We start from the raw sequence: 13,357 nt of genomic DNA, 5'->3' as shown, positions 1-13,357 counted from the left end.
TGATACGAAACAGATCCGAGCGAAGCTCGGTTGCCCAGATATTACTATGTAAACTCTACGAGTTAATATGTGCAGCTTGGTGCCAAAGTTGGCAACACGCGATACTAGCGCCCTTAGCGGCATGAGTTGATCAAAATAGTTTAGTTCATACAGTATAAAATTTAAAAAAGTCACACATTCTTATTATTTTGTTTTATTCCGTCTAAAAATGTTAAAGTAGATCAAGTAATCGCATTTTCTATTTTAATTTACTAAAATAAAAGTCTGACAAACTACTTTAAACAACTCGTACCGCTAGATGGCGGTGCTAAAATCGTTGCCGCTCCATTGTATGGGAAACGTCAGAAGCTGCACGTATTAACTCTAAGAGTTTATATAGTATGTGACGACCCGGCATCGTCACAACGGACGGCATCCGGAGCGGTGTAGCGCGACGCGCGACGAGCGGCCTACTCCGGCTACACACCCCACCGTGCCCCGCCGACACCGCGCGCCTATATAACCGCGCGCAGCGCGGACCGGCCAGGCAGTCGGTGTGCTGAGCCCGAGCAAGGCACAACGGCTGCTCCGCTTGGTGTGGCGGCGTGGAAGCCCGCGTTCGCCCCAAGTGTCCCTAGGTATAAGTCTCCCGGCCGCGTGGCGCCCCGCGTAGTTAGCCAGGAGACTTCCCCCTCCTTCCCCCGTAGTATAACCTCTCCCGGCCGCGTGGAAGCCCGCGTAGTCAGCCAGGGTGGTCATCCCCAGCACCGTTCCCCCGTAGTATATAAAAAAAAAAAAAAAAATTCTTTATTTCAGACCATAGTACGATCCATAATAGGTTAGTAGATACAATTACACAAAAATCCTTACCGACTATGTTAGTATAACTACAAACTAGCTAAAGAAAACTAAAACTAAGACTATGTACACTTAACAAACTAACAACACAATTGCGCAGAAATTTATTTATTCCTGCCCGTCACTACTGCCACCCAGTATTCAGTGACAGGGCAGTTAAGGCGCCCTTCTAATGCATGAAGGAGGCTGTTGCTGCTGCTACGCACTCTTCTCATCAGCGAGGCAATTCTCTTCCGCCTAATTGCGAAGAAGTCGTCTGTGTGCGCTTCCGCGAACATGCCGGAAGTACTGCAGTGTTTCGGTAGCCTCAGCAACAACCTCAGGGCATTGTTGTATTGCACACGCAATGTGTTGTATGCCCTTTGCGTAAACCTTACCCACAGACTGCACGTGTAAAACGTCTGACAGTATGCTTTAAAAAGCGTTAGTTTTACCTGTTTGTTACATCGTGCAAATCTGCGGGCAAGCATATTAGCACGTATCGACATAGCTCTCCTTTCTCTTTCTATGTCATGGTCATCGCTTAGATCTTCCGTGAGTATATGTCCCAGATACTTAAACCTATGGACTAGCTTTAGAGGTACGCCGCACAGCATGATCCTAGGCTCAGTTGTTGGGTTGTATTTGCGTGCTTTAAAGATCATCACCTCACTCTTTGAAACGTTGTACCTAAGACCATGCCGCTCAACATACCTCTCACATATCTTGATCAGTCTCCGCATCGAGTCGACCGAGGGGCTCAGCAGCGCCATATCGTCCGCATAGCTTATGTTATTAAAACATGTCCCAGTAATATGACATCCGACTCTTGTGCTACCAAGCTCCCCAATCAACCCGTCCACATAAAGGTTAAACAGCAGCGGCGATGTTAATCCGCCCTGCCTCAAGCCACATTTGAGCCTGTACTCTTCCGACTCCTCTCCGGCCCACCTCACTCGATTGACCTGGCTGTTGTACCAGTACTTTAACAACGCGACACATTCCTTGGGCAGTCCGGATTTGTCTAGCTTGTCCCACAGTACGTCGTACACAACCAGGTCAAAAGCTTTCGACAGATCTAAAAAACACGTGTATATAGGTGTATTTCTATCCTTATAGTACCTGACAGCCTGCTTAAGGTATAACCTCTCCCGGCCGCGTGGAAGCCCGCGTAGTCAGCCAGGGTGGTCATCCCCAGCACCGTTCCCCCGTAGTATAACCTCTCCCGGCCGCGTGGAAGCCCGCGTAGTCAGCCAGGGTGGTCATCCCCAGCACCGTTCCCCCGTAGTATAACCTCTCCCGGCCGCGTGGAAGCCCGCGTAGTCAGCCAGGGTGGTTATCCCCAGTACCGTTCCCACCGTAGACCTATCCCGGCCGCGTGGAAGCCCGCGTAGCTAGCCAGGACGGTTTATTCCCGACCTTGTTCCCCGGGGAACGTTCCGTTATCCACTATTTCCAGGGCACGCTGCCAAACCTCGGGTTATCACATATACGTATCATATTCATATATATAGTTGGATATAGCTCGCTCCCGTCTGGAGCGAAACCAGTGTAATTAGACCTAAGAGTTCTTTATAAATAAAAGGCGCGTAAGACGCCAGTTTGTTACTTTTAAGTGGTGTTTCTTATCAGCTCATCCTCCCTACCCTGAGTTAGCTTGGAAACCTTCACAAGGCCCCTCAGGCTGAAGGATATGTGTGGCTCGCCTTCTGCGACGACCATCACATTTGGCGCCCAACTTTAAAACTCACTAGGAGTTTCGTTAGCTCAGGAGGATTTTGATAGGCTAGGGCGTGCACTCGACGCGTCCCACCCACCCACTTAGAAACATTAATACCGAGACTTAGCCGCATTACGCCGGCAACCGCAGAAAGTCAATCCGTCCGTACCGATACCGAGAGTCGAGCGAAAACACTGGTCTGAAGGACCTAAGTATCCCTATCCTTCACTTTGGAAGGACGCCTGTATCGTTCCTATTCCCAAAAAGTCTAATCCTTCTTCTTTTGCAGATTATCGTCCCATCTCTATTCTCCCTTTCCTGTCTAAGGTTCTTGAGCGTCTTGTTCACCAGCAGCTTACTTCGTATCTTAATATAAATAATCTTTTGAATCCCTTCCAATCTGGTTTCCGTCCTGGTCATAGTACGGCTACTGCACTCGTGAAGATCACTGACGACATCCGGGCGGGAATGAATGATCAGAAATTGACGGTATTGACGCTGTTAGATTTTAGCAACGCGTTTAATACCGTTGATTTTGATATTCTCCTCGGGACGCTGTGCTCTCTAAATATATCTCCTGCGGCGGTCGGTTGGTTCCGTAGCTACTTAACGGGTCGTCGACAGCGCATAAAGGTGGATGATTCCCTTTCCTCCTGGTGCAACACGTTGGCTGGCGTTCCGCAAGGCGGAGTATTGTCTCCTTTACTGTTCTCCATATTTATTAATTCGATTACATGTAACCTTACATCACATTATCAACTATATGCCGATGATCTTCAGATCTATTCGCAGGGCGTTACTGGTGATCTCGCGTCTGTTATCTGTAAGATGAATAGCGACTTGGAGAAAATCTCGAGGTGGAGTCATAGTTTTGGCCTTCAAGTTAATCCTTCTAAGACACAATCTATTATAATAGGTAGCCCAAAACTTCTGCCAAGGCTAGACTTTAACCAACTCCCACCTATCTATTTTAATGGCGTTTTGATTCCTTACTCACAGCAGGTTAAAAACCTAGGCCTCATCATGGATAGTACCTTATCGTGGATACCTCAGGTGGGCGAGGTCAGCAGGAAGATGTTCGCGGCGGTTGGCTCGCTTAGAAGATTACGAAACTTTCTTCCCATTCCTACCAAAATTGCTCTAGCTCAAACTCTCCTCCTTCCCATTTTGGATTACGCGGACGTTGCATATCTCGATCTCACCGAGGAGCAGCTTAATAAGCTTGAGCGTATCCAAAATGTCTGTATACGGTTCATATTTGGGTTACGCAAATATGACCATGTCTCTCAATTTCGTTCGCAGCTCAAGTGGCTCTCTATTCGTTTTCGTCGTAACTCTCACGTGCTGTCCCTTTTGTATTCCATTCTTTTTAACCCAACGACTCCCCGCTATCTTAAGAACCGTTTCAGCTATCTCCGTTCTGCTCGGTCCTCTCAGAATTTGCTTCTTTCCGTTCCGTCGTCCTCGTCTAAATTCTATAACAACTCCTTTACATTTCAAGCTGTGCGGCTTTGGAATTCCCTACCCCTAAATATTAGACGCGCTCAATCTCCTACTTCTTTTAAGATACTTCTCAAGCTTCACTTTTTATCTGATCAATGATACCTTGATAGACTTATGTCCCCTATAGCTGGCATGTAATTTGTTATATATATATGTATTTGTATGTTTATGTATTGTATTTTATTTTTATGTGTGTAGTATATTGTTTTGCGTAGTATAGTTTGTGCTAGATTTCCTCTAAGTCTACATTTAGTACACCTACTTACAAGGTTAAATTTATTATTCTCCACTACCTAGGTTGTCTGGAAGAGATCGCTCTTTAGCGATAAGACCGCCTCTTGTTTTACCTCTTAAGTTGTTGTTTATACTTGCTATGTTGTTTCGTGTATTGAGGTGTGCAATAAAGAGTATTTGTATTGTATTGTATTGTATCCCGACGCGTCGAACTCATCACACCGGAGTTATGTCGTCGGCCTGGATCTACCAATTGAAGAAGCCAGAGCTACTGAAAGCAGCCGAGGAAAGAGACATAGAGACCGAAGGGCTAACGGTAGAACAGTTAAGAAAGGTTCTAGTAGACGCAGTTAACCACGAGGCCACCGATTCTGGGGAAAGTAAACCTGAAAATTTCAAAACACCGGAGAGAAAGCATACCGCAGAGTTGGACCAACTTGGAAGGATGGACCGACCGAAGAACATAGGAAAGATAATAAAGGAGTGGAACCTCACTTTCAAACCCGGGTACAGTGCAGTCGAATTCATAGAAAGGATAGAAGAACTAATCTCGGCTAGTGACATAGCAAAGGAGGATGTCCTGCTCGCATTGCCCCGGATACTGCAAGGGAAGGCCTTGCTGTGGTACAGAAACAACGCGGACACATGGGACACGTGGGAGGAGTTCATAGCGTTATTTAAACTGTACTATGTGCCCGCCAATTACGAGGAAAACTTGATCGCGAGCATCGCAGCGAGGAAACAGAGGTATAAGGAAAGCTTCATAGATTACCTAACTGATTTACAAACGTTAATGAGACGCTATGGAAGCCTCTCACAAAAGGAAAAGTTACATAGAATATATGAGAACATGCAGAAAAATTATAAACTTTACATAAAGAAACAGGACTTCGAGGACCTACCAGGTTTACTACAACTCACCTCAGAGTATGAAAATATAACATCAGGGAATAATAGATGGTTCAATAAGGGAGAAAATCAGGAAACAACGAGTGCCCACGTAGAGCCCGGGATGTCACGTCCGACAGAACGTCACACAAACACGTCACGACCGTATAGGAAGGGGAGTGAACAAGAACAAGGGGAGAAAGTACACCCCAGGTACGACACGGAGACGTGTTGCTGGTCTTGTGGGAAACCGGGACATGCTGCGAAGGAATGTCGATCAAAAGGAAGGCTATTCTGCAGCGTATGCGGGAAACTAGGGGTACTCAGTAAGAACTGCTGCAAAAAAGGACGTTGGGGAAAGAATGAGTCAGCAGGAGCCGCAGGAGACCGAGAGGACAACCGTATTTACGAACGAGCCAAGTTCATGGGAAAGGAATACCGCTGCCTGGTAGATACGGGTTCTACAAATACATACATAGATCAACAAACATACAGGGAGTGCCTGGAGAACGGCGCAGTGCAGGAGGAGGTTCACCGGGAAGTAACTCTTGCAAACGGTGAAAGGGCGCAGATAAAATTTAAAGTACTAGTCGACGTACAAATAAAAGGAATACGAATAAAACATTGGGTACGGGTGTTACCCTCAGCCTCGTGGATAATTATAGGCATGGATATCCTACGACGGGTCGGGATGACCATCGCATGGGCTGCGGTCGATTCCCATAGAGAGGACGGGGGCACTGGCGGAAACAAAGACACACAAAGCAGGACAAACACAGAAGGCGCGCTAGGAGCACAAAACACCGACGAACACGATGAAGGTCGAGCCGCGCCGGAAAGTCCAAAAAGGGAAACACCGATCCAAATAACAGCGTCACAACAAAAAGAATTAAACAAGCTACTCCAGCGAGAGTTTGAACAATGCGAGGGGTCACCCAAAGGAAATACATGGGTTGAACATAAAATTAAATTAAAACACAGGGAACCCATTAAGCAGAAATATTTTCCAAGAAACCCTAAACAACAACAAATTATAGATGCACAGGTTCAAGAGATGCTGGAACAAGGTATAATCGAGAAGTCCGATAGCCCGTACAGCTCACCGGTCGTGTTAGTAAAAAAGGAAAATGGGAAACACAGGTTCTGCATAGACTTCAGAAAAATTAACGAAATATCAGAGAAGGACGCGTACCCTTTACCGCAGATAGATGATACATTAGAGAAACTGAGAAAGGCGCAATACTTCTCGAAGTTTGACCTGAAAAACGGGTACTGGAATGTAAAACTAGAAGAGGCTAGTAGACCAGCCACGGCGTTTACGGTACCGGGCAGAGGCTTATTTCAGTTCAAGGTCATGCCATTCGGCCTCCACTCGAGCGGGGCCACATTCCAAAGACTACTGGATAGGGTAATAGGCCCAGAACTGGAGCCAAACGCGTACGTGTACTTAGACGACATCATCGTGTGCAGCGCCACCTTCGACGAGCATATACAGCACCTGCAGGAAATTTTCAGGAGAATACGACAGGCTGGCTTGCAAATAAACAAAGATAAGTGCGAATTCGCAAAAACAGAGATAGAATATTTAGGACACACCGTCACCAGAGAAGGTATAAAAATGAATGAAGCAAAAATTACAGCGATAACTTGTATTAAATCACCAAGAAACATAAAGGAGATACGCACACTATTAGGAATGACATCGTGGTACAGGAAGTTCATACCTAAATACGCGGAATTAACGGCACCACTGGTAAAGTTACTTAAGAAGGACGAAAAGTTTGTATGGGGCAAGGAACAAGAAGAAGCCGTGAACAGCATAAAAAAGTTAATGACGACAGACCCAATACTGACCCGAGCGAACTTTTCGAGACCGTTCCTACTGCAAACAGATGCCAGTGACGTCGGATTGGGAGCAGTACTAATACAGGAAGACAATGGAACACCAAAGGTTATAATGTACGCCAGTAGAACCCTAACACCACCAGAGACAAGATACTCCACGACGGAGAAAGAATGTCTTGCCATAGTCTGGGGGATCCGGAAGATGAGGCCGTTCATAGAGGGATACCACTTTACCGTAATAACAGACCACCAAGCACTCAAATGGCTCAACACATTAAAAAACCCGTCGGGCAGATTGGCACGTTGGGCCCTAGAACTACAGCAATACCAGTTTGACATAAGGTACCGAAGCGGCAAACAAAACCATATCGCAGACGAGCTATCCAGGAACCCTATATGTATGATCGAAGATAACAGCTGGTATAACAAAAAACGCACAGAAGTGGAAAATACTCCGAATCAATCACAAGATTACTGTGTGAAGGACGGCAAGCTGTATAAGAAAATACATAAATCCACACACGTCCAAACGGACCCCAGCTCCGAGTGGAGAATATGTGTACCGGAACAAGACAGAATACAAGTAATACAACAAAATCACGACGTACCAAGTGCAGGCCACTTAGGGAGAGCCAAAACGCTGAAAAGGATAGCACAAAGACACTACTGGCCAGGCATGAGGAACCAAATAATAGATTACGTAAAGAAATGTGACGTATGCCAGAGACATAAAGCAATACAGCAAAAGACGCACGGGTTAATGCAAATAAAAAACGCCGAAGCACCATGGGAAATAGTAACCACAGATTTGATCGGTCCGCTGCCGCGGTCATCAAAAGGTTATACTTGGATCATTGTTTTCCACGATAAGTTCACCAAATGGTCAGAAATATCACCGTTCGAAGAAAAACGCGACGGCAAAACACGATAGCAAGAGCGTTCGAACAAACCGTAGCACTGCGAATGGGACCCCGCAAATAATCGTGAGTGACAACGGAAGACAGTACACGAGTAAAATATTCACAGAAACCCTTGAAAGGTACGGAACCCAACACAGACTAACCCCACCGTATTCAGCTCAGTGCAACCCCACAGAAAGGGTCAACAGAACCCTAGAAACAATGATCGCCGCATTTATAAACGAAAATCATAAACAATGGGATAAATATTTACCAGAATTTAATTTCGCGTTGAATACATCCGAACACGAATCAACGAAGTACACACCAGCGTTCCTACTCTACGGCCGGGAACTACGGAACCCGAATGATAAGAACACATTCCCGACGCCACAACTGAAGGAAAAGAAAAAACTTCAGGAAATATACACATTAGTACGAGCTCACCAGAAAAAAGCATCCGAAACTCAAAAACAATATTATGATAGACACAGGAAACACTGGGAACCAGCGGTAGGGGATCTAGTACTAAAAAGAAACCACGCAATTTCAGATGCAAATAAAAACTTTTGCGCCAAGTTAGCGCCAAAGTTCGTAGGACCATACAAAATCCAGGAAAAAAAATCACCAGTGGTATACCTACTACGCCAGACCAATAAAAACGGCCGAACCGTCACAGCACACATTAAAGACAAAACAATATTCCCACTAAAAGTGCAACCATAATAGAATAACCCTAACATACGATTTTAACAAAACCACTGTTTTTAAGCCACCCGTGTATCGGATATACCTACACGGCGCGGTTGTTATCGTATTGCCTAGTACCTAAAGGTGGAAAGACACATACCTACAACAATGGTGGATGGAAATTTCCATGAGGGATACGGTGGTAAAAGGAATCCGGAAGACGGCCATACTATTAGATAAATGACCTTATTTTTTTTTTTTTTTTTTTTTAAATTATTTATTTGTTCCGGTGGCCGTGGAGACTAGTGGGTGCTGGTGTGCGGAGGCAAAAACCTTCCTCTGGGAGCTGGGGCGTCGTCTGCAGGAGAGGGGTCTCAACCCCCGCTCCGGGTCGTTCTTGGCGCAGAGGTTGTCCATCGCGGTTCAGCGTGGAAACGCGGCAAGTGTGATGGGCACTTTTGCGTCGGGAACGATGCGGGGTGGGTTGTTTGACTAATTTAGGTAGTTTGTTAAGGTATTTTATTGTTAAGGTTTTTTTTTATTAGTATGTTGTTGTTTATGTGTTTTAAAACTAAAAAAAAAAAAAATAATGACCTTATTTACTGTTTATATTCATATAAATATACAAGTGGCGATTAAAACATAATAAAAACACTTGGATTACCTTACAAATAAAATAAAACTAAATTCTAACTAAATAACTACTTAAAAATAAGCTTACAATAAATAATACCTACTAATGAAATAATTACAAAATATTAAAAGAAAATAGAACCCAATTATATGAATAAATAAATCCGGGCATTATAAAAGATAAGGGTAGTCAATAAAACCCTAGTAACGAAATACCCACATCTTAAGGGAAAATAAGCACGAGTTCCCTATATAAACATGGAAAGGAAGCAGGACGCCACACAGCGACGTCATACACTTACAATACTACCAAGAGAGGAAAATGGAACCCTGCATCAGGAGGAAAACCAGGCCTCGACTCCCGGGAACGGGGATTCGGAGACCTCCCGTCCCCGTGCGACGGCAATACCAGGGCCACCAAGTGATTGGTGGAACCCCGGGCGACATCATCATCGGCAGCAACAGGGCGCTGTGGCATCGTGCGGAGGCACTAGGCCATCAGGACCACGGGGCTGACCAGGAACGACCGTCCCACCAAGACTCGAGCGGGGAAGCCGCTCACCAGACACCCCCGACTCCCCACATCGAGGAAATAATCGAAGGGGAACTTGGCCGAGCACAATCACCCAGGGATGTGCAAGCGGACACCCCACATGTGATGGACATCGATGGGTACCAAACCGAATACGCGGCCTATGTACAGGACATATTGGGAGAAGAGCAGCAGGGGACACCAACTCAGCCAGAAGCGACCATCCCTGTCGACGGACATCACTCCGACGGAAGAAGGAAGAGGACACAGTATAAAGCAGTAATAACTCTTCTAACAAACTTCACTCCGCGCGGTGTGTCGAAAACTACTCTCCATATGCACCGAATACATGCGAAACTGGTAAGTATTGGGCTGGACAGTCGGGGCCGCGTTCGCGCGCTGTGTTGACGTGTTGAGTTCGGGTGAAAATGACGTCAGCACCGAAGACATATTTTCGTTACTGTAGTGTTTATGGGTGTATGGAGAACAGTTCTCATAATGCGGAAATGTCAGAATGTTCTTTAGAATTCCTAGACACCCAGAAAAGTAAGTGGTTGTTATATTTTTTGCAGTGTTAGGTACATTATTGCTTACGTAAATGGCGTAAAAGTGAGATTTAAAGCTAGAATGACACATTAAAATCAATAAGGATTTATCTGTAACGACATTTAGGTAGATGCTGCGATCTATCTAGCTCGAAAGTTTGGTACCTACTTAAATATTGTGCAAACATCTATTCAAACATTTTATGTAAATACGATTTCGTCAGTATTTAAGAAACAAACACGTACTTGAATCTTTATTAGATAAAAAGGTAGAAAGAGCGTTGGTACTAGCATAGCGCCATACACAGTTACTACGAGTAGGACAGTAGCACAGGTACAACCCTGCGTAACCTTGCGCAGTAGTAACGACCGCGTCGCCGCTGCCGGAGATTAACTACTGATTTATCCTTATACTGTGAAGAGGAGAAGGACAGGGCGGAAAAGGAACGGCGGTGCAAGGTGCGGCATCGTCAGATTACGCCGAAAAAAACAAAACCCGAGAGGGGGAAAATAAGTTACGCACAACATTCCGATAGAATGAGCATCTATCCCAGTTTTTTTTTTCTCGTTGTTTTTTTTATTCTGTTGTTTTTGCACGGGAAAAGACGTTGTGCATTTTTTTTTATTGTTTTTGTTTTGTTGTTTTTTTTTATTATACATTTAAAATATGCAGTTGAGTTTATTAAGTAAATAACACCCCAAACACATAAAACTAACGTAACAATGATGCCTAGTCCGTAGGTAAATACATAACAAGACATTAGATAACCCGAACAAATAACTATATTAATAAGAAAGGGAATACTGAAGGAGGGTAGGTATGGCCGAACCAGTTTCACTAACGGTGATTTTTACCCCAGGAAAAAATCTCCTCGTCGGGGGAGGCACTGTGACGACCCGGCATCGTCACAACGGACGGCATCCGGAGCGGTGTAGCGCGACGCGCGACGAGCGGCCTACTCCGGCTACACACCCCACCGTGCCCCGCCGACACCGCGCGCCTATATAACCGCGCGCAGCGCGGACCGGCCAGGCAGTCGGTGTGCTGAGCCCGAGCAAGGCACAACGGCTGCTCCGCTTGGTGTGGCGGCGTGGAAGCCCGCGTTCGCCCCAAGTGTCCCTAGGTATAAGTCTCCCAGCCGCGTGGCGCCCCGCGTAGTTAGCCAGGAGACTTCCCCCCTCCTTCCCCCGTAGTATAACCTCTCCCGGCCGCGTGGAAGCCCGCGTAGTCAGCCAGGGTGGTCATCCCCAGCACCGTTCCCCCGTAGTATAACCTCTCCCGGCCGCGTGGAAGCCCGCGTAGTCAGCCAGGGTGGTCATCCCCAGCACCGTTCCCCCGTAGTATAACCTCTCCCGGCCGCGTGGAAGCCCGCGTAGTCAGCCAGGGTGGTCATCCCCAGCACCGTTCCCCCGTAGTATAACCTCTCCCGGCCGCGTGGAAGCCCGCGTAGTCAGCCAGGGTGGTTATCCCCAGTACCGTTCCCACCGTAGACCTATCCCGGCCGCGTGGAAGCCCGCGTAGCTAGCCAGGACGGTTTATTCCCGACCTTGTTCCCCGGGGAACGTTCCGTTATCCACTATTTCCAGGGCACGCTGCCAAACCTCGGGTTATCACATATACGTATCATATTCATATATATAGTTGGATATAGCTCGCTCCCGTCTGGAGCGAAACCAGTGTAATTAGACCTAAGAGTTCTTTATAAATAAAAGGCGCGTAAGACGCCAGTTTGTTACTTTTAAGTGGTGTTTCTTATCAGCTCATCCTCCCTACCCTGAGTTAGCTTGGAAACCTTCACAAGGCCCCTCAGGCTGAAGGATATGTGTGGCTCGCCCTCTGCGACGACCATCACAAGTATTTGGTAATAGTAAGGATGTGGTCCTTACTCCCCAGCAAGAACAAATACACAAGCCCAAATAAGTGACTTATCGACTAACGGTTTATTTTTAATTTGCTTGATTGGGTCAAATATTATAAGCTTAATTAGGCTAATTCAAAGCTCACACTTCATATCAGCAGGATAAAAATACAATAGTAATCGAGCTAATCTGATGATGAAGATACCATAGCAATGGGATCTTCGGTGTTTGAATTTATTAGATTTATCTTGTCGAATGTTAGTTTCTGCCTTTATGGTGGTTAGCAACACTCGTGAGTTAATGAATATTGAACTATCGTCACTCGCTGATAATGACCGCCATACTTTTTCAAAAGAAAAATCGGGCTGCGTCTTCGACGATAGAAAATTAAATTTAGGTCAAAAATCTCACTACATAGGAGGATTTTCTAAGAATGGAGATAAAATCTTTCACATGCGCCTGTCTCTGGAGGATCCTCAACGTCAGTTGGTAGGGTTTGATCACTAAGGTAGTAGGGTTTGGTCCTTGAAAAGTAGAACGAACAGCTTCCTAGCATTACATTCAAACGCAATGAAACACTTGCTTGGGTATGTGCAGCACTCAGTGGCGTATTAAGAGGAATATCCGAGGCCCTAAGCACAGAGCCTGTGTAGGCCCTCTATTGCTTAAATGGAAATGGAAGAAATGGAATGGAAGGTAGAAAGTATAAAATGAAAGTTCATCAAAATAGAAAGTGTAGTAGGTATAATTTAAAACTTAAAACATTTTTTTCCTTGCCTTAATCAGAGCAAACTCCGAGATTACGAGCTGCCAGCACTACTTTGCGTAAGCGGTTTATATTAAGCAAGATAGAATTTTCGAAGCGCCACAAAACGTCCATTGCTGATGCTTACGTCATGATTGCTTGACGTGACATCGTAATTGAGATGTTTGTTTTTCATATCGATAGGGACACCCGGGAGGCGTCCAAAAGTTCGTGAAATCTAAAAACGCGTGGTTCTAAGACCTAGCCTGTAAAAGGCACAAATAACAAAAAGATACGCCAACTGAGTTTTCTATTTCAATTACCACAATTGCTGTCGTAAACCAAAATGTCACTGCCGCCCTGTTTCATCAGGCAAGATGTTCAATCAAAACTACATACCTATCTACAAAATGTATTGAGTTTCGTAATTATATTTTTTTTTATCTC

The 13,357-nt window shown here is 45.5% G+C and overlaps 1 protein-coding gene across 1 annotated transcript; it reads left to right on the top strand.

The window, feature by feature from the left end:
• The first annotated feature begins 9,294 nt into the window (after positions 1-9,294).
• LOC125224697 lies at positions 9,295-12,048 on the top strand. The gene is made up of 3 exons (XM_048128131.1): positions 9,295-10,023; positions 10,729-10,764; positions 11,166-12,048. Exons 1-3 carry the CDS (start codon positions 9,551-9,553, stop codon positions 11,239-11,241), a joined length of 585 nt encoding a protein of 194 aa, XP_047984088.1. The 5' UTR covers positions 9,295-9,550; the 3' UTR covers positions 11,242-12,048.
• Positions 12,049-13,357: the final 1,309 nt, after the last annotated feature.

The sequence above is a fragment of the Leguminivora glycinivorella genome, chromosome 3, assembly GCF_023078275.1.
Source record: "Leguminivora glycinivorella isolate SPB_JAAS2020 chromosome 3, LegGlyc_1.1, whole genome shotgun sequence".
NCBI classification, from domain to species: Eukaryota; Metazoa; Arthropoda; class Insecta; order Lepidoptera; family Tortricidae; genus Leguminivora; species Leguminivora glycinivorella.
Note: the sequence above shows the minus strand (reverse complement) of the source record. Positions and strands in the feature narration are given on the sequence as shown.

Bases quoted from the DNA above. Each gene is read 5' to 3' on its own strand.
- LOC125224697 (XM_048128131.1), top strand. From the start codon at position 9,551: ATGGAACCCTGCATCAGGAGGAAAACCAGGCCTCGACTCCCGGGAACG. The intron at 10,024-10,728 runs GACACAGTATAA...TACTGTGAAGAG, and splicing joins TCCGACGGAAGAAGGAAGAG to GAGAAGGACAGGGCGGAAAA. The intron at 10,765-11,165 runs GTGCGGCATCGT...TTTTTACCCCAG, and splicing joins AAAAGGAACGGCGGTGCAAG to GAAAAAATCTCCTCGTCGGG.